This window comes from Puma concolor, chromosome D2 (assembly GCF_028749965.1).
Source record: "Puma concolor isolate L17-30 chromosome D2, mPumCon1.1.hap2, whole genome shotgun sequence".
In the NCBI taxonomy this organism is placed as follows: Eukaryota; Metazoa; Chordata; class Mammalia; order Carnivora; family Felidae; genus Puma; species Puma concolor.
In genome coordinates this window covers 46143091-46169340 of record NC_141677.1, presented here as the reverse complement: position 1 = coordinate 46169340, position 26250 = coordinate 46143091, and the positions used below count along the sequence as shown (strand labels likewise).

The 26250-nt window shown below is 41.3% G+C and overlaps 1 protein-coding gene and 1 pseudogene across 1 annotated transcript in view; both read left to right on the top strand.

The window, feature by feature from the left end:
• GLUD1 (glutamate dehydrogenase 1) overlaps positions 1-26250 on the top strand; it is a 44804-nt gene that overhangs the window by 3446 nt on the left and 15108 nt on the right. Inside the window, exons 2-5 of the mRNA XM_086680191.1 lie at positions 19586-19666; positions 20178-20233; positions 21041-21104; positions 26073-26167. Coding sequence (XP_086536317.1) covers positions 19586-19666; positions 20178-20233; positions 21041-21104; positions 26073-26167 — 296 coding nt within the window. The remainder of the gene's footprint in view (positions 1-19585; positions 19667-20177; positions 20234-21040; positions 21105-26072; positions 26168-26250) is intronic.
• Positions 17984-18114, top strand: LOC147576034 (U4 spliceosomal RNA; annotated as a pseudogene).

Here is a 26250-nt window from a genome sequence, read left to right as displayed (position 1 = left end):
TTTCTTCCAAGTAAATATTTAATAATACATTTTAGTTTTTTTGCTTCTTTTCCCGCAAAGCATATATAACTGAAACCATCAGATTGGTACCTATTAAGGATTTGCAAAAGAGTATGCTATAGGCTTTGAAGGGAAGTTTTAAAAGCAGTCTTAATATTTTCAGCAAAGATGAATAGTGTGGGAATTTCTGCTTTGAGAAGACTTTTTCAAAGTTTCTTACATGTTTGAAAACATTATCAGTGATTGTTCCTGTTATCTTTCTCAGAATAAATTCTGTATATTCTTGGCCATGCTTCTGCCCATGTACCTTTTTAGAAAGGAAGTTTATCATTTAAAAGTCAGTTTTGAGGGAGAAGTACAGATTGGTAACAGCAATTCATTGATATAGGAGCAATTTAACTTTCTCTCCCAACTTGTCCTCCCCCACCTCTTTTCGTCATATTAAAACTATTAAGCCAAAATTCTGTTACTGATTCTTCCTTCTATCATAGAACTTTCTAAAGTTATCATTATTGAAATGAAGTTGATTGACTGTAAATGGAATGCCCTGATATACTGACCCTGAATCTTTTGTTTAACTGTAAATATCAGTATCAAAAAAAAAAAAGTATAAACTGTGTTAACCCATTGACTTGTTTTTTAAGAGCCAAAATGCAAAAAAAAAAGAAAAAAAAAGAAAACAGTGGGAGGTAGACAGGCTTTGTTCTTGTCTCTGGGGGACAGGATGCAGGGGTGGAGGGCAAGCGAGGCAACAGGATTGGAGTCTGTGTAGTATTAGTCCACTCGTCCTCTGGAATATAATTGTCTGATGATGATGGTACTTTGGGGCAACACTACAGAAAGTACTTTTACTGTTTTAAAAGGACACATCCTCTGTCTTCACTGAAAAAAAAAAACGTTTCTGACTTATTTCTGCTGGGTCGAATTGACAACCATCAAAACTTGGGTAACTTTGTTTTTTTGTTTTTATTTTTTTACAATTTTTCTAATGTACATTTATTTTTGAGAGCAAGAGACAGAGTGCGAACAGGGGAGGGGCAGAGAGAGAGAGAGAGACACAGAACCCGAAGCAGGCTCCAGGCTCCGAGCTGTCAGCACAGAGCCCAGTGTGGGGCTCAGACCTTCAAACCGTGAGATCATGACCTGAGCCGAGGTTGGATGCTTAACCTACTGAGCCACCCAGGCACCCCAAAGCTTGGTTAACTTTGAATAGACTCTCACACTTTCTAACATTCTCAGAGTGTGACTGTGTGTCTGCATCTACTTCCACAAGATAAAATGTAGCCTTTGTAGATAGATTAAATTTAGGATTTAATGCATTCTGAAAATTCATTTAAAAGACAAGTAATTGTATGGGGTGCCTAGGTGGCTCAGTTGGCAAGGTGTCCGACTTCGGCTCAAGTGACTTTGGCTCAGGTCATGCTTTCATGGCTCATGGGTTCAAGCCCCGTGTCAGGCTGTGTGCTGACAGTTCAGAGCCTGGAGCCTGCTTCAGATTCTGTGTCTCCCTCTCTCTCTCTGCCCCTACCCCTCTCGCATGCACGCGTTCTCTCTCTCACTCTCAAAAATGAATAAACATTTTAAAAAAAAATTTTTTTTAAGGTAATTGTAATGTGTTCTTCTCCCTAGCCCTCATCCCTAAGGTTTTTGTTGGTGGTGCCACTGCTGTTGTTTTTAATACTTTTTAATTAAATCCAGAACTGTTTTGCCATGATAAAGGCCTTTTAATGTCATGGAAGCCAAATAGCTCAAAGCCTCTAAACCGCTCCCCTCTCACAAATATACTAGAGAACAAAGAGATCGCCATTCAGTCTTGCTGTCATTTGGTGTGAATCCACGTAGCTGGTTTGCTTTGGCATTCAGAACCCCATACGCAGGAACACAGACGCTGCCCGCTGCCCACTGCCCACTCATTATGCAGAGTACACATTGCAGGAATTGGGGCATCAAAAATTGGAGGACCAGCACCAGTATGTTAAACCCCAATAAAACTTGCAATGTTTAAATTTTAAGCATAAGAAATAAGAATTAAACATGAACTTTCTGGCTTATAGGGGAAAGAAATTGGCCTTACAACTATTGATGATAATTTAGATTGCTTAGGAAAATTGTTTTTGTCCAGTGATGTTAAAGGTGCTGAGGATTCTGCCAGGAACCAGTAAAGACTAAACTATCAGCTTGTGGATGCTAAAAAATTCTGGGATGTTGTGGGGTTCTTTCCTGTTTATTTTGCATAATAATTAGATTTTCATAATACAAAAAAAACTTTTTAACCTCTAATATCACTTAGTGAAGAGCATCAATTCATAAATGCCCCATGATGACTCCACCCAACAAACTCCTGTTAAAATACATGTATGTCTTTCAAATATTCATATAGTGATAACAGTTGTAAAATGACAAGTAAAACAGCTCTACCCCCAGTTCTTCCCCAGGAAATAACCGTCAACAACTTTAAATCCAAAGCCATTATCTAAAACTGACCTAGCTATTCTGAGGAACCAGTGTTTTTTCCCCTTTGCAGAAATTGATACAGATTGCAGTACTCACTATCAAGACTGAAGCATCAATGTAGGAAATAACTACTGATAAAGGCAGGAAAGGTTTTGCAAAGGGCAAAAAGACAGCCTGGAAAAGGGCTGCTTCGAGACCTTCTAAGCTTCCTTTCACAAGGTAACAACACTTGGGAGATCCTGCCTCCACAAAGGTCAACTGGAAAGCAAGGGATAACCTAAGATCTAACATTTATTGCGTTCTCCATGTATACCAGGCATTTTGCTAAGAGCTTTTCATGCATCATCGCTTTTATCCCTCATAACAACCTCATGAGATACACTGTTGGCCCTGATTTTCAAATGCAAATACCAGGGGCGCCTGGGTGGCGCAGTCGGTTAAGCGGCCGACTTCAGCCAGGTCACGATCTCGCGGTCCGTGAGTTCGAGCCCCGCGTCAGGCTCTGGGCCGATGGCTCAGAGCCTGGAGCCTGTTTCCGATTCTCTGTCTCCCTCTCTCTCTGCCCCTCCCCCGTTCATGCTCTGTCTCTCTCTGTCCCAAAAAAAATAAATAAACGTTAAAAAAAAAATTAAAAAAAAAAAAAAACAAACGCAAATACCAAGGCTGAAAAGTGGAGGACTCCTGGTAAGGTTACACACCTAGTTACCTAGTGGAGTTGGGCCCTGTTAAGAGTCCCGTCCTCTGACTCCAGCACCCACTTTCTTAATAATTATTTTCTGGGGGCTTTCATGTAAAAAATTATACATTGTATCATAAGCAGTGATTGAGAACTATGCCATGTCATCCACACAATAATTCCCAACACTGGGGCTCATTCGAAATGTGTTAAAGGTTATTAGAAGGCCTGCCTTCTTCCTAGAAAAAACAAGTATATGCCAACAAGTGTGCATATAGAACTCACTCATATATGATATCTTTATGGGCCCACTTATTCCAGTTACTTAGGCAATGGAAGAACATTTTAGAGTTTTCCACTGAAAGAGGTTTGAAGAGCTCTGGTGTTGAACAGTGGCTCATTTCTCTGCCAAAGTGTATGACATGTATCTTTAAGGGTTTTCAGTGGACTCATTTTAACATGGCTTGCTTCTGAGTGTCTCTTCCTTAAAAACGAAGAAGTTATAGTTTGTAATGAATTGCTATTTCTCCTGGTTATTTATTCTTGGAGAAAGTCTGTCAGACCTTTTAACTTTTCTGAATTGCTTCTTGGCTAGAGGAAAATGTGAAAGATGACACAAATGGAAATTATAAAGGTTGTCAGTAATATGACTCCTTTTGCCCACGTATCATTATCGTAAATATGTGAACACAGGCCTTCAAAACATTTTGTACATTTGAGCCTTAGTAGGATTTAGGACTCTTTTTTTTTTTTTTTTTTTTTAATCCCTTTTAGCAAGAGAGAAATAGCAAGGGAATAGTCAAGGGTGATAGTACCCCCATTGGAGGTTTACTGAATAAGCTATATGAGCTATAGACTATATTCCAAATAAATCAGTTTTTCCATTATGTGTTCATTTTCTCTGCAGGCAAGAGCTTTAAACTTTATGCTTGATTAAGGAACATTCCTTAGCTCATGGGGATTTCTGATAGTTAACCTGTTCATTACAGGTCTTTTAATTGCCTACTCTGTATCAGGTACGCTGCTCTTTGCTAAGGGAACTATTCACAAGAAAGCTTTAAAAAAGAAGAAGAAAACAAAGCTGATTTTTTTTTCTTAAAATGTTTTTAATTGATTTCCTCAAAATAGAGCAGAATCCCAAATCCCTGCTGGTATCTATATCATTCTTCTTTTGCTTTTAGTTCAGTATTCTATTTCTACATTTTCCTTTCCCAGGAACAGTCAATAAATGACACAGTTGAAAACACTAAACAATGCATTGCTACAATAGGAGTTCAAAGGAGATACCAGGGAGAGACAGTCTTGATCTGCAGGTAGGGAAGGCTGGATAGGAGTTGGATGGGGGAAAAGGTCATTTAAATTTTTTTTTTTTTTTTACATTTATTTACTTTTGAGAGACAGCAAGTGAGACAGAGCACAAGCGGGGGAGGGGCGGAGAGAGAAGAAGACACAGAATCTGAAGCAGGCTCCAAGCTCCGACCAAGTGTTCAGCCCAGAGCCCAACGCGGGGCTCAAACCCACAAACCTTGAGATCATGACCTGAGCCAAAGTCAGTCACTTAACTGACTGAGCCACCCAGGCGCCCTGAAAGGTCATTTTAGATAAAGAGAAATAAAGGCGGTGACTGATTCAGCCCAGACAAGATGCAGGACTGTGTGTGATGGAGTCATAGGGACAGACTGTGTGTTTATAAATAGTGGAAAATGAGGTTTTATGACATAATATTTATTTGGTCTCTGCTCCCAATTCCTGACATAGAGCTCTTAAAATCTTTGTAATTTCCTGAGTGATGGGGGGTGCTTGGAGCCTCCTTTGTCCTAATATTTGGTCTTGGACTCCAGTTCCTGATACAGAGCTCCTAAATCCCTTGGAATTTCCTGGGTGATAGGAACATCTTTTGTTCTAATGAGGCACTTCTTGCTGGGTTCCTGGATAGCTTCAGGATGGCAGCTGGTGACTAGAAAGACTAAACCATGATTAGTAGCCTAGAACTTTCAGCCCCATCCCCCGCCCTCCATGGAAAGGAAAAGAGTTGGACATTGAGTTAACACCCATCATCCCTCTGTGAGGAAGCCTTCATAAAAACCCATAAACCACTAGGTTCTGAGAGCTTTCCTGATACCTCCATGTGTCAGGAGGACGGTGCACCTGTTACCTAGAGACAGGCTCCTGTGCTCAGGACCCTGATAATAAACCATTAAACATATGTAAAGTGTTTACTTGAGTTCTGTGAGCCATGATAGCAAATTATTAAACCTAAGGAGAGGGTGTGGGAGCATCCAGCCAAGTTGGACAAAAGTATGGGTACAGTGGGCACCCAATACTTGAGATTAAAATAAAGGCCAGTCTTGTGGAACTAAGCCCTTAATCTGTGGGGTCGCGCTAACTCCAGGTAGTCAGTGTCAAAATTGAATTAAATTGTGTATGACAACCAGTTGGTGTCCACAGAGAATTAGAGAGCTGGTTGTTGGTATGGAAAACCCGCACATATGGTGTCAGAAGTATGCGAGCAGAAACAGCTTTTTCCCTTTATGCTTGCTGGGTGCATAATGGTAAATCCAGGAGAGCTAGGCTGCAGAGGAGCTGAGGATGAGGTGATAAGTAATAGCAGAAGGAATGAAAAGCAAAGGGCAGCTAAAAACATTTTGAAGGAAGGACAGTATTCCCCAACAGGTAGGATGTATCAATGAAGGAGAGAAAAGTCAAAGATAACTCAAGTTTCTAGCCTGAGGCACTGTTAAGAAGAAAAAGTGATATTATTATTAGGAAAGAAGACTGGATTTTAAAAATAAAGGAGATTTGGTGTAAAATGATCCTTAGCAAAACTTGGAAATACAGGCATATATATTTTCCCGAACTTACTCTTGCAAAAGAGTATAGTCGCTCTACCTGTAGTGCCCATCTATCCCTTATCTCCTTTCTCCCTTTAATTCTCTTCTTCCTCTTCAGAACCATCTCAAATATCACCTAGACTTGTAAATAATTTATATGAAACTGGATATCTGTAATTTCAATACTTTACCCTTTGAACCTTTTTATAACAGGTTATCGTTATGTTTTACTAAACGTTGTCCAGTTTTATATTCACCACTTTTACTAGCATCATTTCCAAGACCGGTTTGGTAGGAAGGTGTGGCTAAGTTTACTGCTATTATCCCAATAAGTCGATGAAAAAAATGAACAAGATCCCCCTCTTAGTGTGTAATCCTTCCTCCATCCATTGGGCAGTAAGTTCAATACTTAGGCACACAACAGAACTCTGTGTCCTATAAATAATATGTACTTAAATGCAGGCAAATTATTTGGAAGGATCTATATATTACCCACTTCAATCACCAAGAATAGTCCCCCATAAGAGAAGACTGGGATTACATAGTGGTATGTAATGGGAGGTCAGGGGAGACTTCCAATTTTTTGTTTTTAAGTTTTGATGAACGCATACACATATGTGTTGTATAATTTTTTAATGTTAATGAAAAGAAGAAGTGAAATGTCCTTTTCATTTCTCCAACATCAGCTAAACATATGCTTCCCAGAACTTATTATGAAGTTTGTCTCTTTAAGTGTTTGGTTCCTTGCCTTCCTACATAGACATGGACACTGTCAAAAGCAGTTAAAGGCTATGATATTCCTTTGTTCCTATGTGGCCTGCTTCTTGCACTGCCAACTGAATTTTTATCTGAGACTTCCCATGTTTTCCGAGGTCATTACATGCTGGAGGGCCCCAGTTCCCCACTGCCCCTTGCCCTCCTCTCCTCATTTGTAATTATGTTACTCTGTTACACGTTAGGAAATTATATTAGTATTAAGTGAGAAAAGATGTTCTCGTGAGTAAATGGCAAGAGTGCTAGGGCATGCATTTCAAGAGTTCTGAGGTCTTTATGCTTTTCTGTGAGTTCTGTGCTTGTGGTAGAACTCTTGGTTTTCTAAAAAGTGAGAGAATGCAGTTGGAAACTGAATTTGTGATAAATAAATCAAAGACCTCTTAAAAGATCCAGGCTCAAGTAATTTTTAAAACCATTTAAATTGTCATGAATGTGTTTTGTTAATGATTCATCACAGAAAAAAAACAATGGTGACTTAGTTGCTAGGAGCTTTTTTGTATGTTTTTGGTTTTGAGTCAGCTCGCAAAAGGAAAAAAATTCAAGCTGCTCAGTTGTGGTTTTCACTGAAATTTTTCAAAGGAACTGGTGTGGTTTCTTCATCACTATAGCAGCTTTAGCTAATTTTTGCTTTTGATTTTGATTTCTCCTAGAAAAACCTGGTGTAGTAAGGAATATCTTTGGTCATTAAGTCAAAAGGCAGAGAAATGTTTTGTGCTGTGTAGTGTGCAGATGTCTGCATTTTATTAATGTTCTTTTGAAACATCTGGATACCAGTTAGCTCAAAATAACTATGTGGCAGAGTTAATTACTCTTCAGAATAAGAGGTCTGATTTCAGACTTCTACCACCAACCCTTCCTCCAGCTCTACCAGGTTTGATAAATAATAAACGCTGTCATGGGTGGTGGTCAGTTTCCGCTGGCAAACTGGAAGTACAGGTTACTCTGTGGGCCAGTGAGAATGGGGTCTTGATTTGGGGGTCCTTGTTTCTAAGGACTCCTGCCGTGTGGTCCATACCTGCGTAATCACCCCATTTCCTTTCTAGTTCTGCCAGCTGTGGACTCTGCTTTTCATTGAAAGCATCCACCTCTCTCATGATACCTACTAGCGCTGTCGCTCACAGACCCCATCCATCTCTTCCCAAACACTAGCAATGCTAGCGGCAACATAGGCTAATGGGTAGTGCTACAGGACTTTAGAATAGAAAAAAACCTAATTGACTCCTTTCCATTTCTGGAATAAAATTCTTGGCCCTTTTAGTTTCTGCCCTTGTGCCCCCATCCTATCCCTGTCGGCCCTGCTCACTGTTAGCCTTCCCTGCCACCCCACAGAAAAGAAGTAAAGGCTTGCTGTTACAAAAAGTGAAAACATTCAGACTGCAAATAAGATCCTTCTTGCCTCACTTTGTTTTAAAATGTTTTAAGGTTTCTTGGTTTTCTTCTGTGCATGTGTGTTCTTACCTGTCATTTGGCTTTATTGAACGACTTTGTTTTCAAATTCTGTGTTCTTCAAATATGGTAGGTATTCAGAAATGCTACGTTTCCCCCCTCCTTTACAACTTTGCAGTAGTCTGAGGTCTGCCCTAACTCCAGGTAGTCAGTGTCACGTCAAGTATGTCGCATCATTTGTCCCTCACATACCCCAGTTGTGCTAATATCTCATAATCCATTGGATTTACAAATACAGTAGAGAGTGGCTTCTTTTTTGTGGTCATACTGTTAGTGTCCATCAGAATGTGGTTAGGAATTTTTAGGTGACCGCATATTTTTAGTAATTATCTTTGGTTTCCAGTCCCATGAGAAGCAAAGCAACTAGCCTTCCCTTAGGTGTAAGCTCCTGTACTGGAGGGAGTTTGTTTCATCTCAAGCATTGTTACAACACAGAGTATTTTACTTACGGCTATCCTTGAAGGGTTTTGGGGTTTGTTTGTTTTTTTTTTTTTTTTTTTCCAGACTAACAGTTAAGTAACCCTGTGCTGGTATGTCTGCCAGCTTCCAGAAGTAACAACATTTATGTATCACTGATTAATCAGAAAGTTGAAATGAAAACCTATTTTTTCTTTAGCCCAGGCAGTAACCGACCACCTGCATTCCTTTCTGGGTACCTCCCTGCCCCCTCCTTCCTCTGCTCCAGAGCTTCCCCGCCCGGCTAACGCTTCTGCTCCTTTCCTTATTACCCCTCCGTTGCCTCAGTTCACTAGAAGCCTTTCTTGGCTCATAGCCTGCAGAAAATGCTGATGTGAAAGGTAATTTATGTAACTACTTCTCTTCTGTATCTTGCAGTTGAGTTTTCTGATTGGGTGTGGCTCAGAAAGAAAATTTCACTTTACACACAAGAATGCCTGGGTTCCATCCAGTGGAAACATGTTTTTTTGTTATACATACACAGTTTCTGACTCATGGTTCTAGAACTGTTGCAGTAACCTAGGCATTTTGTTTACACTGTCTTGTACTAGGAGGGGTCCAGTTTCTAATTAGCATCAATGTCTAGAATAACAGGATTATAATCAGATTTGTAAATGTTACTGTTTCAGGCTGTGTTTAGTTTCCCACCGAATGTATTAGTTTGAAACACTGGATAAGGGAAAGTAACTTTTCCCTTCCCTTAAGAAAGCAAGAAAAATGGTAGCTACCCTTGTGAGCATGCTGTAGTATATAGAATTGTCCAGTCACTATGTGGAACACCTGAAACTAATGGAATATTTTTAAAGAAAGCAAGGGAAATTGGGGGCGCCTGGGTGGCTCAGTCGGTTAAGTGTCCGACTTCAGCTCAGGTCATGATCTCTTGGTGGTGGGTTCCAGCCCGCATCAGGCTCTGCACTGACAGCTCAGAGCCTGGAGCCTGCTTCAGATTCCGTGTCTCCCTCTTTCTCTGCCCCTCCCTTGCTCACGTTCTCTCTCTCTCTCTCTCTCTCTCTCCCTCCCCCTCCCCCCCTTTCTCTCTCTCTCTCTCTCAAAAATAAACATTTAAAATTTTTTTAAAAAGAAAGGGAAATTAAAATAACTTAATGACTACTTCCACAGACTCTAAAAGAGCAATGAAGAAAGTGCTTTGTGTGTGATAGAAATACTAATTCTCAATAGCAGACTGTTATTCTGCCCTCATGAATTGATCTTAAAGTAATGAAATCAAGGTTTATTAAGCTGTTTGTTTAAACTCCTATAAGTTTAGCCTTTTTAAGACATAGATTTCTTTGTTATCTGCCACTGCTTCGTAATACTTACAATAGCAGTGATAATATAGCTGAGATTGAACTATTGACCATGTCAGCTGCTTCACGTGCATTGTCCTGTGCGGTCTTGATGGAACCTGAGAACAGAGGCTGTGCCTCCCCAGGTAAGCAAGTGCAGTCACCACAGTAGTTGCCACTGAGCTGGGTCCACTTGGTTAGGAAGTACCCGGCCCAGATCACTGGCCTACCATGGCCTTCACTGAGGCATTTGCCACATTGCAGAGTAGCATTTTCACTGATTTTAAAAACATATTTTAGTGTTTAATTTTTTTTTTAACGTTTATTTATTTTTGAGACAGAGAAAGACAGAGTATGAACGGGGGAGGGTCAGAGAGAGAGGGAGACACAGAATCCGAAGCAGTCAGCACAGCACCCGACACGGGGCTCTAACTCACAGACCGCGAAATCATGACCTGAGCCGAAGTCGGATGCTTAACTGACTGAGCCACCCAGGCGCCCCAAAACATATTTTAGTGTTTAAGCCAAATTTTTTTCTTATTTTTGAGAGAGAGAGAGAGAGGATCTTTAGCAGGCTTCACACTCAGCATGGAGCCCAACTCAGGGCTCAGCCTCACAACCGTAAGATCGTGACCTGCACTGAAATCAAGAATTGGACCCTTAACTGACTGAGCCACCCCCCAATTTTGCCTTAAAGAAACAAATGTTGGGGCGCCTGCGTGGCTCAGTCGGTTAAGCGGCCGACTTCGGCTCAGGTCATGATCTTGCAGTCCGTGGGTTCGGGCCCCGCATCGGGCTCTGTGCTGACAGCTCAGAGCCTGGAGCCCGTTTCGGATTCTGTGTCTCCCTCTCTCTGACCCTCCCCTGCTCATGCTCTGTCTCTCCCTGTCTCAAAAATAAAATAAAAACGTTAAAAAAAAAATTTAAAGAAACAAATGTTTAGTTGTAATATTACTTACAATTTTTTTTTTTTTCTGGAGTACTTTTTAGGACCTGGTGCTTTTGCCTCTTACTGCTTTATAGTCCTTTTGTAATACATGCAGTGTATTGTGAATTGTTTAGAACTTATAGGCCTGTCAGAATTTTTAGAGACCACGGTTTTTCTGTCTTAATACCTTAAGTTTTAAGAGTCAAGAAATATTCATGTATTTATTCATCCTGTATTTGCGTGCCTAATACACGCATGCCATTTTCTATGTTAGGGACCAGGAATTGAAGCATTGAACAAAATACAGTCTGTCCTCATGGTGATAACTTCCCACGTGGGGAAGCCAAGACAGTAAACAAATCTATAATATAAAGTCAGTGGTGGGGCGCCTGGGTGGCGCAGTCGGTTAAGCGTCCGACTTCAGCCAGGTCACGATCTCGCGGTCCGGGAGTTCGAGCCCCGCGTCAGGCTCTGGGCTGATGGCTCAGAGCCTGGAGCCTGTTTCCGATTCTGTGTCTCCCTCTCTCTCTGCCCCTCCCCCGTTAATGCTCTGTCTCTCTCAGTCACAAAAATAAATAAACGTTGAAAAAAAAAAAAATAGATCAGAGAGGAAGATGGCGGCGTAGGAGGACGCTGGGCTCACCGCGCGTCCTGCTGATCACTTAGATTCCACCTACACCTGCCTAAATAACCCAGAAAACCACCAGAGGATTACCAGAACGGAGTCGCCGGAGCCAAGCGCAGACGAGAGGCCCACGGAAGAGGGTAGGAAGGGCGGCGAGGCGGTGCGCGCTCCACGGACTGGCGGGAGGGAGCCGGGGCGGAGGGGCGGCTCGCCGGCCAAGCAGAGCCCCCGAGTCTGGCTTGCAAAAAGCGGAGGGGCCTGACGGACTGTGTTCCGACAGCAAGCGCGACTTAGCGTCTGGGAGGTCATAAGTTAACAGCTCTGCTCAGAAAGCGGGAAGGCTGGAGGACAAAGGGAAGGAGAGCTGCTGAGCCCCCGGACGACAGAGCTCAGTTTGGTGGGGAACAAAGGCGCTCGCCAGCGCCATCTTCCCCGCCCATCCCCCAGCCAAAATCCCAAAGAGAACCAGTTCCTGCCAGGGAACTTGCTCGCTCCGCGCAAACACCCAACTCTGCGCTTCTGCGGAGCCAAACCTCCGGCAGCGGATCTGACTCCCTCCTGCTGCCACAGGGCCCCTCCTGAAGTGGATCACCTAAGGAGAAGCAAGCTAAGCCTGCCCCTCCTGCCCCCGTGCACCTTGCCTACCCACCCCAGCTAAGACGCCAGATCCCCAGCATCACAAGCCTGGCAGTGTGCAAGTAGCCCAGACAGACCACCCCACCCCACAGTGAATCCCGCCCCTAGGAGAGGGGAAGAGAAGGCACGCACCAGCCTGACTGTGGCCCCAGCGGTGGGCTAGGAGCAGACATCAGGTCTGACTGCGGCTCCGCCCACCAACTCCAGTTATACACCACAGCACAGGGGAAGTGCCCTGCAGGTCCTCACCACGCCAGGGACTATCCAAAATGACCAAGCGGAAGAATTCCCCTCAGAAGAATCTCCAGGAAATAACAACAGCTAATGAGCTGATCAAAAAGGACTTAAATAATATAACAGAAAGTGAATTTAGAATAATAGTCATAAAATTAATCGCTGGGCTTGAAAACAGTATAGCGGACAGCAGAGAATCTCTTGCTACAGAGATCAAGGGACTAAGGAACAGTCACGAGGAGCTGAAAAACGCTTTAAACGAAATGCATAACAAAATGGAAACCACCACGGCTCGGATTGAAGAGGCAGAGGAGAGAATAGGTGAACTAGAAGATAAAGTTATGGAAAAAGAGGAAGCTGAGAAAAAGAGGGATAAAAAAATCCAGGAATATGAGGGGAAAATTAGAGAACTAAGTGATACACTAAAAAGAAATAATATACGCATCATTGGTATCCCAGAGGAGGAAGAGAGAGGGAAAGGTGCTGAAGGGGTACTTGAAGAAATAATAGCTGAGAACTTCCCTGAACTGGGGAAGGAAAAAGGCATTGAAATCCAAGAGGCACAGAGAACTCCCTTCAGACGTAACTTGAATCGATCTTCTGCACGACATATCATAGTGAAACTGGCAAAATACAAGGATAAAGAGAAAATTCTGAAAGCAGCAAGGGGTAAACGTGCCCTCACATATAAAGGGAGACCTATAAGACTGGTGACTGATCTCTCTTTTGAAACTTGGCAGGCCAGAAAGAATTGGCACGAGATTTTCAGTGTGCTAGACAGAAAAAATATGCAGCCGAGAATCCTTTATCCAGCAAGTCTGTCATTTAGAATCGAAGGAGAGATAAAGGTCTTCCCAAACAAACAAAAACTGAAGGAATTTGTCACCACTAAACCAGCCCTCCAAGAGATCCTAAGGGGGACCCTGTGAGACAAAGTACCAGAGACATCACTACAAGCATAAAACATACAGACATCACAATGACTCTAAACCCATATCTTTCTATAATAACACTGAATGTAAATGGACTAAATGCGCCAACCAAAAGACATAGGGTATCAGAATGGATAAAAAAACAAGAACCATCTATTTGCTGTCTACAAGAGACTCATTTTAGACCTGAGGACACCTTTAGATTGAGAGTGAGGGGATGGAGAACTATTTATCATGCTACGGGAAGCCAAAAGAAAGCTGGAGTAGCCATACTTATATCAGACAAAATAGACTTTAAATTAAAGGCTGTAACAAGAGATGAAGAAGGACATTATATAATAGTGACAGGGTCTATCCATCAGGAAGAGCTAACAATTATAAATGTCTATGCGCCGAATACCGGAGCGCCCAAATATATAAAACAATTACTCATAAACACAAGCAACCTTATTGATAAGAATGTGGTAATTGCAGGGGACTTTAACACCCCACTTACAGAAATGGATAGATCATCTAGACACACGATCAATAAAGAAACAAGGGCCCTGAATGAGACATTGGATCAGATGGACTTGACAGATATATTTAGAACTCTGCATCCCAAAGCAACAGAATATACTTTCTTCTCGAGTGCACATGGAACATTCTCCAAGATAGATCATATACTGGGTCACAAAACAGCCCTTCATAAGTTTACAAGAATTGAAATCATACCATGCATACTTTCAGACCACAACGCTATGAAGCTTGAAATCAACCACAGAAAAAAGTCTGGAAAACCTCCAAAAGCATGGAGGTTAAAGAACACCCTACTCACGAATGAGTGGGTCAACCAGGCAATTAGAGAAGAAATTAAAAAATATATGGAAACAAACGAAAATGAAAATACAACAATCCAAACGCTTTGGGACGCAGCAAAGGCAGTCCTGAGAGGAAAATACATTGCAATCCAGGCCTATCTCCAGAAACAAGAAAAATCCCAAATACAAAATCTAACAGCACACCTAAAGGAAATAGAAGCAGAACAGCAAAGGCAGCCTAAACCCAGCAGAAGAAGAGAAATAATAAAGATCAGAGCAGAAATAAACAATATAGATTCTAAAAAAACTGTAGAGCAGATCAATGAAACCAAGAGTTGGTTTTTTGAAAAAATAAACAAAATTGACAAACCTCTAGCCAGGCTTCTCAAAAAGAAAAGGGAGATGACCCAAATAGATAAAATCATGAATGAAAATGGAATGATTACAACCAATCCCTCAGAGATACAAACAATTATCAGGGAATACTATGAAAAATTATATGCCAACAAATTGGACAACCTGGAAGAAATGGACAAATTCCTGAACACCCACACTCTTCCAAAACTCAATCAGGAGGAAATAGAAAGCTTGAACAGACCCATAACCAGCGAAGAAATTGAATCGGTTATCAAAAATCTCCCAACAAATAAGAGTCCAGGACCAGATGGCTTCCCAGGGGAGTTCTACCAGACATTTAAAGCAGAGATAATACCTATCCTTCTCAAGCTATTCCAAGAAATAGAAAGGGAAGGAAAACTTCCAGACTCATTCTATGAAGCCAGTATTACTTTGATTCCTAAACCAGACAGAGACCCAGTAAAAAAAGAGAACTACAGGCCAATATCCCTGATGAATATGGATGCCAAAATTCTCAATAAGATACTAGCAAATCGAATTCAACGGCATATAAAAAGAATTATTCACCATGATCAAGTGGGATTCATTCCTGGGATGCAGGGCTGGTTCAACATTCGCAAATCAATCAACGTGATACATCACATTAACAAAAAAAAAGAGAAGAACCATATGATCCTGTCAATCGATGCAGAAAAGGCCTTTGACAAAATCCAGCGCCCTTTCTTAATAAAAACTCTTGAGAAAGTCGGGATAGAAGGAACATACTTAAAGATCATAAAAGCCATTTATGAAAAGCCCACAGCTAACATCATCCTCAACGGGGAAAAACTGAGAGCTTTTTCCCTGAGATCAGGAACACGACAGGGATGCCCACTCTCACCGCTGTTGTTTAACATAGTGCTGGAAGTTCTAGCATCAGCAATCAGACAACAGAAGGAAATCAAAGGCGTCAAAATTGGCAAAGATGAAGTCAAGCTTTCGCTCTTTGCAGATGACATGATATTATACATGGAAAATCCGATAGACTCCACCAAAAGTCTGCTAGAACTGATACATGAATTCAGCAAAGTTGCAGGATACAAAATCAATGTACAGAAATCAGTTGCATTCTTATACACTAACAATGAAGCAACAGAAAGACAAATAAAGAAACTGATCCCATTCACAATTGCACCAAGAAGCATAAAATACCTAGGAATCAATCTAACCAAAGATGTAAAGGATCTGTATGCTGAAAACTATAGAAAGCTTATGAAGGTAATTGAAGAAGATTTAAAGAAATGGAAAGACATTCCCTGCTCATGGATTGGAAGAATAAATATTGTCAAAATGTCAATACTACCCAAAGCTATCTACACATTCAATGCAATCCCAATCAAAATTGCACCAGCATTCTTCTCGAAACTAGAACAAGCAATCCTAAAATTCATATGGAACCACAAAAGGCCCCGAATAGCCAAAGTAATTTTGAAGAAGAAGACCAAAGCAGGAGGCATCACAATCCCAGACTTTAGCCTCTACTACAAAGCTGTCATCATCAAGACAGCATGGTATTGGCACCAAAACAGACACATAGACCAATGGAATAGAATAGAAACCCCAGAACTAGACCCACAAACGTATGGCCAACTCATCTTTGACAAAGCAGGAAAGAACATCCAATGGAAAAAAGACAGTCTCTTTAACAAATGGTGCTGGGAGAACTGGACAGCAACATGCAGAAGGTTGAAACTAGACCACTTTCTCACACCATTCACAAAAATAAACTCAAAATGGATAAAGGACCTGAATGTGAGACAGGAAACCATCAAAACCTTAGAGGAGAAAGCAGGAAAAGACCTCTCTGACCTCAGCCGTAGCAATCTCTTACTCGACACATCCCCAAAGGCAAGGGAATTAAAAGCAAAAGTGAATTCCTGGGACCTTATGAAGATAAAAAGCTTCTGCACAGCAAAGGAAACAACCAACAAGACTAAAAGGCAACCAATGGAATGGGAAAAGATATTTGCAAATGACATATCGGACAAAGGGCTAGTGTCCAAAATCTATAAAGAGCTCACCAAACTCCACACCCGAAAAGCAAATAACCCAGTGAAGAAATGGGCAGAAAACATGAATAGACACTTCTCTAAAGAAGACATCCGGATGGCCAACAGGCACATGAAAAGATGTTCAGCGTCGCTCCTTATCAGGGAAATACAAATCAAAACCACACTCAGATATCACCTCACGCCAGTCAGAGTGGCCAAAATGAACAAATCAGGAGACTATAGATGCTGGAGAGGATGTGGAGAAACGGGAACCCTCTTGCACTGTTGGTGGGAATGCAAATTGGTGCAGCCGCTCTGGAAAGCAGTGTGGAGGTTCCTCAGAAAATTAAAAATAGACCTACCCTATGACCCAGCAATAGCACTGCTAGGAATTTATCCAAGGGACACAGGAGTACTGATGCATAGGGGCACTTGTACCCCAGTGTTCATAGCAGCACTCTCAACAATAGCCAAACTATGGAAAGAGCCTAAATGTCCATCAACTGATGAATGGATAAAGAAATTGTGGTTTATATACACAATGGAGTACTACGTGGCAATGAGAAAAAATGAAATATGGCCTTTTGTAGCAACGTGGATGGAACTGGAGAGTGTGATGCTAAGTGAAATAAGCCATACAGAGAAAGACAGATACCATATGGTTTCACTCTTATGTGGATCCTGAGAAACTTAAGAGAAACCCATGGGGGAGGGGAACAAAAAAAAAAAAAAAAAAAAAAAAAAAGAGGTTAGAGTGGGAGAGAGCCAAAGCATAAGAGACTGTTGAGAACTGAGAACAAACTAAGGGTTGATGGGGGGTGGGAGGGAGGAGAGGGTGGGTGATGGGTACTGAGGAGGGCACCTTTTGGGATGAGCACTGGGTGTTGTATGGAAACCAATTAGACAATAAATTTCATATATAAATAAAAAAAAAAAAAAAAAAAAAAAAAAGAAAAAAAAAAAATAAAGTCAGTGGTAAAACATTAACGTAGAGGGAGCTAGAGAGTAGGAATGAGAAAGGTGCTGTTTTAAAGAAGGTGGTCAGGGAAGGCCTCTTGGAATGAAGAAAGTTTTAATAGAGGCCTGAACAAAATAGGGAAGCAAGCTCTAAAGCAACAGGTAGCTGCTCTATCTTTAAAAAGACTATCCCTTCTTGGGGCACCTGGGTGCCTCATTTGGTTGAGCATCTTCAGCTCGGGTCACAATTTCACGGTTCATGAGTTCAAGCCCCATGTTGGGCTTTGCGCTGACAGTGCACAGCCTGCTTCAGATTCTCTGCCTCCCTCTCTGCCCCTCCCCTGCTCTCTCTCTCTCTCAAAACTAAATAAGCATTAAAAAAATTGTCCTTCCTTATTCTAAAATTTCATTAACAAGTAAATTTGTTCCAAGAGCTCCCTTTTCTAAATATAATCATTTTATTTTTCTAATAGGCTAAAGAAATATGTTCAGCTTTAGAATTTGCTCTTTATGATCTATGTACCACAGATAAAATTCTCTTAAGTCATATCATTGGCGTTTAGCTTTGTGCAGTGGCAGTATCATAGCCAGTGAGATTTATCCAAGGTGCAGTTATTGCTAATTGGAAAAGATATCATTTGTGTTTAGATAGATGTTTGCAGAAATATACAAGAAGCCATCTTTTAAAAATGACGGGGACGGGGGGCTTGCTTGGGTGGCTCAGTCAGTTAAGCATCTGACTTCGGCTCAGGTCATGATCTCGTGGTTTATGAGTTCCAGCCCCACGTTGGGTTCTCTGCTGTCAGCACAGAGCCTATTTGAGATCGTCTGTCCTCTCCTCTCTCTCTCTCCCTCCCTCTCTCTCTCTCTCTCTCCCTCTCTCTCTCTCTCTCCCTCTCTCTCTCTCTCTCCCTCCCTCTCTCTCTCTCTCTCTCTCTGTCCCTCCCCCGCTCACGCATGCTGCTATCTCTCTCTCAAAAATAAACATTAAAAAAAAAAAATGACTAGGGAAGTTTTCTCCAACCACCAGTTTATGAGATATTGTATATTGCTGTCTGAAAAACTTTTGTTCCCAAAATTCTTTAAGAGATGTCCCTGAGGCCCCCCATTACTGTAACTCAGTGGAAGTTGTACCCAGCGTCATTCAAGAATCCTTCATCGCTCACAAACACACATTGTGCCAGGGAGCGCCAGGTAGCATGCAGACATTAACCTCACCCTGGCCTTCTTCCTTTGGGTTGAGAAACAATGAACTGCAGAGGACAAAGGGTGGCCTAACCCTGAAAACCTTGGGAGGGTGAGTGACCAGGACCCACAAAACCAAAGTAGTGGACATACTCACTTTCCACGTCCACTCTACCAAACACCTAACACTACCAAGTACAGGCGCATTGAGACACAATTAGTTGTCTGTCGCTTGGCCTCCTGCCATCCTTGCAGAAAGGATAGAGGGAATTGCTCATCTCCAAGAAAAAGAAATGACTTGCCAGCTTCTCGTCTCTTGGTTGACAGGCTGACAGTGAATGAAGGGAGGAAGAGACTGGGACATCTGGGTGTACTCGTTTGAAGCCAGAACTTCTATTTAGACATCTAATATTAGGTTGAATCAATCTGTTGACTATCCATTTGCTCATATTTGTATGCTATCAGAAAGCAAAATTTTTGAGCTCCTTGCTACCAAATCACCTAAGTCAAAACATGAAAGAAAAATTTTAAAGCCTTCCCGGAGTTAATTGCCTTCCTAAAAGTGTAACATTCATTTGAAGGTGGTTTTTGTCTTGTGAAATCATAGTTACTGGTGTTTCCCACTGGGCTGTCAGTCCCCAGAGGACAGGACTGTGCCCCATTCACCTCTTAATCCCCAGGAGCCCTGCTCCATGGTCTCATCCTGAGCTTGTACCAGAACACAGAAACTGCACTCCAACACCAGTCTTTCGCTCATAACTGTCCAAATACTTAAAATTCAGTGCTCATTCTGTAGCTCTTGCTAGGTGACTCCTTAGATTTCCCTGGACTTTGTATCATAAGCTTCTTTAAGTGTTCTTGGAAATAACCAAGGTATTGAAATGCAAAAAGTGTGGACAGTTCAATTTCTAGCACTTTTTTTTTTTAACCTGCCAGAAGGGTGTTCTAAATGCATCCCCTTCTTTCTCACCCCCTCAGGTATCCGTTACAGCACTGATGTGAGTGTAGATGAAGTGAAAGCCCTGGCTTCTCTGATGACCTACAAGTGTGCTGTGGTTGGTAAGTGATCTCCTTTGTTGCCACCTAATGGCGCTTGGGGAAATATGTTTACATACAGGGTTACTGTTAGGATGTTATTCAAGGTGCACAGTTTAATGCCCACACCATTTTTCAATTAGCCTTAATTAAGAGTTAGTCTTTTTTTTTTTTAATGGAGGACTTGTTATAGGAATCAATTGGATTTTCTTAAAGTGTAGATCTTTTTTTTAAATCCCTTTCTGTACACTGTAAATAAGACCAAATCATAGTAGAAGGGAAATAAATGTTTTTTTCTTTTAGAATTAGGAAAGCACACTGATTACGCATCGTAACTTGCCTAGCCTTATCATTTCTGTTCCTCTAGAGTTTTAGTTAAAGTACAACATTTTAGAAGAGATTGATGTGGGTTTATTTCTTGAATTTTTTGAAACTAAAGCTTAAAGTGTCATATTTATACATTGCATAGTGCTTTCTGCATCTTTAAGTTTTTTATCCTTTGTATGGAATAACAACTTGCAGCCTTCTCTTCCAGATGTGCCATTTGGGGGTGCCAAGGCTGGTGTTAAGATCAATCCCAAGAACTATACTGTAAGTAACAAAATGACATTTGTGCACATGATACACTGATGGGGGACTTGTAATTACTGGGCTTCTGTGTGTCCCCCATATCAGTGAGATTAATGGCCCCTATTGCTTTTTAAAGGAATGGAAAAACAAGTAAAGAATTAACACATTGAGTGTTGTGCCATATAAGGGTCACCTGGCTTAACATCAATGATCAATGTCCTTTTTTCATTTTCTCACTTGGTTAGAAGGTAGTTAATACCTTCATATTCTTAGGCATTTATATCCATGTTATGTATTCTATAACATAAATATAATATGCTCTATATAAATATAGTATATATTACTATGAGATTTTTGTGTTGGGTTATCAAGGTCCAGTGACAAATGTATTAATTCAGTAAAAATCTTATTGTTTATCCTATCAGTTCCAAGTTAATTTAAGCCATTACTATACTTTACAGCACCAAAGTAACATCTGTTACAAACATAACATGTATGATTTCATTCTTTTTAAGATTAACCATTTAAATGAAAATATACCGTAGGGATTGCTCATAGGGTCCTATATTAATACAAAAACAACAGGAACTGGGATCTGAGCCCTAATTCTACTGTCTGTTGTTTATATGACCTAATTTGTGATCTGTCATTTTCTCATCTTTAAAATGGAAATGCCTGTTTTATGAGCTTTGAGGATTACACAAGAAGATAGGTGAAAATGTCCTATAAATAGAAAATATAATCCAACTATTACCTATCTCCACCAGTAGTTTTCTGTCAAAAACATTTGTTTCATTGTTGTTTTGTTTTCATGTTTTTCCTTTATAGGATAATGAATTAGAAAAGATCACAAGGAGGTTTACGATGGAGCTGGCAAAGAAGGGCTTTATTGGTACGTATTACCATGCAGGTTTCCACAGAGTAGGAACATCTAAAAAGTAATGTTCTTACGGTAAACTCCTGCTTTTACCTGCGTGTACATGGGTAGAACTGCCCTTTTACTCTGAAAAGCTGGGTTCTGTGACAAATATGGTGGACGTACATGGGCCTGTTTTTGATACATCTCTAATAGCAAAGTTCAGGTTCTCACTATGCAGTATGGACACCAGAGGGATCGCTTCCACCTCGTCTCCTTGTACAATCTCTGTTGTGATGTCCAGAAAGATTCTAGGAACTGAATAATACCTGTATTATAAACATTTTTTTAATATGTAGAAATCACTTTCACAGTAGTGATCCTGTTCTGAAAGCAGTGGGAAATCTGATGCCTTTGGAATTGGAGGTTCAGCACAGTGGGCACAGGCTAGGAGGTGAGGGGCCTCACACTAATAGCTCACGCTGCCATCACCGGCTGGTTTGGAGGGTTCCTGGGGCTCCTAATGTTTGTTACTAGGCCCTTTCATCAAACACTAGATCTCTGAGGTGCTGATCTTCACTGGCTTGATGTTTCCGTATCATACTGTCATCTATCTCATGTGCTTTTTCGTATGAGATGTGAATTCTTTGCTGTGATGTGTAAATATTCATTTTAACTTTAATTTTCAAGCAAATTAAGTCTTTATATTTCTTTTGTTGATCTAGAGGGATTCTAATTTGTTTAAATAAAAAAAAATATTTAATAGAATGTTTGCCCTTGTAACATAAAGAAGACTGACTAAAATAAGAAAGAAAATCTATTCTTTCTCTGTTTTCCAGCCCCTGTGTTTTTATTCCCCAATATTCTCCCAACTGTTGGTTGACAGGTTCCTATGAACTTAAGATATCTTTATTTTGAAATGCCCTCTTTTTAGGGAAAAAAAAAAAGGACATGAAATAAATAAACTAGCATAGAAATAAAAGTTAACACTAGAATTTTACCAGATTCAATATGTCTTTCATCATTTAAAAGGCATGCAGGGGTGGGGGGCGCCTGGGTGGCTCAGTTGGTTGGACATCCAACCTAGGCTCAGGTCTTGATCTCGCAGTTGGTGGGTTCGAGCCCCTGTGCTGAGAGCTCAGAGCCTCAAACCTGCTTTGGATTCTGTGTCTCCTTCTCTCTCTGCCCCTCCCCTGCTCTCTCTCTCTCTGTCTCTCAAAAATGAATAAACATTTAAAAAAAAATTTGTAAGTAAACAAACAAAAGGCATGTGGATTCCTGGCATGCCTCCCCCTCAGCACTGCTGTGAGCTCATACTACCACCATACCGGCAAAGCAAGGCCCTGGGTAGCTGGAGTTGACTGCCTCCTTTACGGAAATGCCCACTACTTCTGAGATTCGGGGAACTGCTGTCATGTTCAGCCTGTTGACAGCCTTCATGATTTTTATATCGTATTTCCTCTTAGCTTAAGTCGCAAACGTATTTAATGGTCTTGAGTGGTTTCAGACTTTATTCAGTTGTATTTATTGCCCTTATCTAGAGTATAACCAGCTAATTTTCTCTACATTTATATTGTCAAGTACCTTATAATTCCAAAGGTTAGAAGCAGTTTGACTCCTTGGTTTAAGTACTGAGGCCTCATTGCCTCACACTGCAGCTAACCCGATTGTGGCACGTAGAGGGAGGTGAAGGAGTTCTTTCTCTTCCCCCAGGACAGAACTGGTCCTGAGCAAACTTCTGGAACTGATGTCATTTCTCCATTCTTCTCCAACTTCTCTTTCCACACAGTTTGAGAGTATGAGTTAAAGCTGGCTCGGAGTCCTGACCCTGTCACATTGTGTGCATTTAGGATTAGCTTTTGAGTTTCTGCAAAAATGGTCAGCTGGGGTTTTCATAGGGATGTTGCCGTCCTCACCATGGTGAGTGCTCCAGTCCAGGAATACTGACTGTCCACGGACTCGGGCGTCCTTTAAGGTCTTTCAGTAGTAGTTTGTAGTCTTCGATGCACAGATTTATACCACTTCTGACAAGTTCATTCATAAATTGTGTGTGTGTGTGTGTGTGTGTGTGTGTGTACGTGTATGTGTATGCATGTGTGTGTTCTAAGGGATATTGGTCTGTAGGATTCTTTTCTTGCAATGTCTATGATATCAGGATAATAGTGGCCTCATAGAATGAGTTAAGAAGTGTTCTCTCCATGGGGCGCCTGGGTGGCGCAGTCGGTTAAGCGTCCGACTTCAGCCAGGGCACGATCTCGTGGTCCGTGAGTTCGAGCCCCGCGTCGGGCTCTGGGCTGATGGCTCAGAGCCTGGTGCCTGTTTCCGATTCTGTGTCTCCCTCTCTCTCTGCCCCTCCCCCGTTCATGCTCTGTCTCTCTCTGTCCCAAAAATAAATAAACGTTGAAAAAAAAAAAAAAAATTAAAAAAAAAAAAAAAGAAGTGTTCTCTCCTCTTATGTCTTTTTTTTTTTTTTTAAGCTTGTGAAGGTTGGTGCTAATTCTGCTGTGTGAGTTTAGGTACCACCTTTGCAAACCGTGAAGTTCCCTTGCAATAACCTGATGTCTCCCTCCTTTTATTCCCCTAGTGTATCAGGCACCAGAATTGCCCTTTCAGCTCTTGCTCATGCTCTGTTAAAGCAACTGCACTCTCCAGCCAGTTTTTCACCTTCTTTATACTATTATGGGATTGAGTGATGGCATTTTAGCTTTCCTGAGGGTAGTTACATGTTCTACAAGGTATGGACTTTCAGACCTGTTCTCTGTAAGATATTTGAGAATTTTTCTGCAACTCAGGAACTATTTGTGATCTGAATGTCAATTTTTGTGTGGAATAGAAAACTCACAAGCCTAATAATATTTTGTGACTTTGGCGTTGGGTAGAGAGAGCTGTCTCACCTTAGGCTGTCTAGATGAATTGAGGTTTTTGAGAAGCAATGTATCATGGTACATTCCTGATTTGCAAACTATATTCCTCATACTTGCTCCTTGCCAATAGCCCTTCTCCAACTGGAATTGTTATTTGAGCCAACAAGGTTACTTGACCCTTGATATTGCTAAAATACTTTTGTAGATACTACCAGAAGGATTCAGGAGCAATTTGTCATTGATACCTTGGGAGAAAAGCAGTATGATTAAACAAATCTTTACTCACATCCTCGACGTATGTCACTCTAAAGGAATGGACATCATGAGCAAATGGGGATGGTAGAGGCCTTTTGTCAGAGGATGAGGCTAGAATGTGGAATGAATCCTTCCAAGTAGGAGAGTTATATGGAAGGAGAGTAACTTTGGGGAAGTCAGACTTCATGAGGTTTAGAAGCTGCCTAAAGGAAAGGGTACTCAACTCAGGAGGGTGACAGATTGCCGGGAGGAGGGGCAGGACTGTAAAAAGCAAGGCTTGACCACTTCTCAGTTGTCTTATGCCATCTTGTGTCCATCGCATCACAACTTGTGCAGAGAAACACATCACCTAGGATCTGGGCGTCTGAGATGTAGGAAAATACTAAAACGTACTTGTTCTATTGGTTAAAAAGTAAAAAATATAGAACTCAGGGACAGCCCTTAGAAAGAACTTTATTTGACAGACTTAATAGTTTAATCATTTGGGGCGCCTGGGTGGCTCAGTCGGTTAGGCGGCCGACTTCGGCTCAGGTCATGATCTCGCGGTCCGTGAGTTCTAGCCCCACGTCGGGCTCTGTGCTGACAGCTCAGGGCCTGGAGCCTGCTTCATATTCTGTGTCTCCCTCTCTCTGACCCTCCCCTGTTCATGCTCTGTCTCTCCCTGTCTCAAAAATAAATAAACGTTAAAAAAAAAATTTTAAATAGTTTAATCATCTTTAAAGTTGTGTTTTCCTTTTCATGAAGGTAATGAGTTTGTATGATACAATTGACACAATATAGAAAGTTATAAACAAGGCCGAAATGGAAACCTAATGAACAAGTGTAAGCGTGTCCTTCCAAACTTCTGCACGCAGACAGTGTATACACGTGGAAGGATAGATGCTTAGATATTACACAGATCTAACTAGAGAGGGAAAAAGAATTTTATTTAAATAGGAACATACTATATACGTGCTGTGTGAAACCTGCTTTTTTTCCACGTGTGTTTCGGTGAATATTTTTTACATAGAAACACTGTATTTTATTTAGTTGACTCACTAGATACTTAGGTTGTTTTGATTCTTACTATTTCGGGAGATGTATTTCTGTGTATCCCTACTTTGGCCGATTTGAGTAGGCATCATTTAACGCATTTTTATCTGAGATCTCAGTGTGGCCATCAGTATTAGTGCTGTCACTAGACTTTTTGTTGTTGTTGCTGCTGCTGCCTGTGGACTAACTTCTTATTATCCTCAAACTTTTTAATTTTCTGTGATCTGAGGAATTGAAAGCTAAGGTTTAAAATTGCATACACTGAGTAAGCTTTGAACAACAGGCCAAAGCACGGGTGTGAAGGTATTATGGGACTTAATTCAGTTGCTTCAACAGTGTGTCTTTTTCTTCTTTTCCTACTTGGTGGGGAGGGCTTACCCATCCCTACCCCCGCCCCCAGAAGTGATGTGTTTCTGTGCTGTCTCAGACTCATACACTCCCTAACCGTAAGAGTCCTCCTTCTGTAGGGCAAGATGGTACTGTTTACTCTGACTGCAGTTCAAGGAACTGACGTCAAGAGGGGTACACTGATTTGCTTATGCTCACATGTTCAGAAGTTCAGTTGAGTGGCTCACATCTGTCACAGCAGAGCTAACCTCCAAACATAGAGCCAGGAAACGCCACCGTAAGAAATTACTATGTAACAGTGTGTGTGTATAATTGTGTGGTGAAACACTTAGCAAATATTTCAATTAGTGGCTAATTTCAACTAATGGCTTCAATTAGTTACACAGATGAAATCTAAAGTTTTCTAACAGTGGTAGCTTTGTTATTATAGAAAATCCCAAGGATCTATGTGTTTGAGAGGAGTTTATCTTAAAAGCTGGCACACTGCCCTTTCCTTGTGCCCCAGGTCCTGGCATCGATGTGCCTGCCCCAGACATGAGCACGGGCGAGCGGGAGATGTCCTGGATTGCTGATACCTATGCCAGCACCATCGGGCACTATGTAAGTACCCACCGAAGGTCCTGAGGGCCTCATTCGCCATCTACGAGAAATAGCAATTAAGCTCATTGTATGTGGAAGGTGAG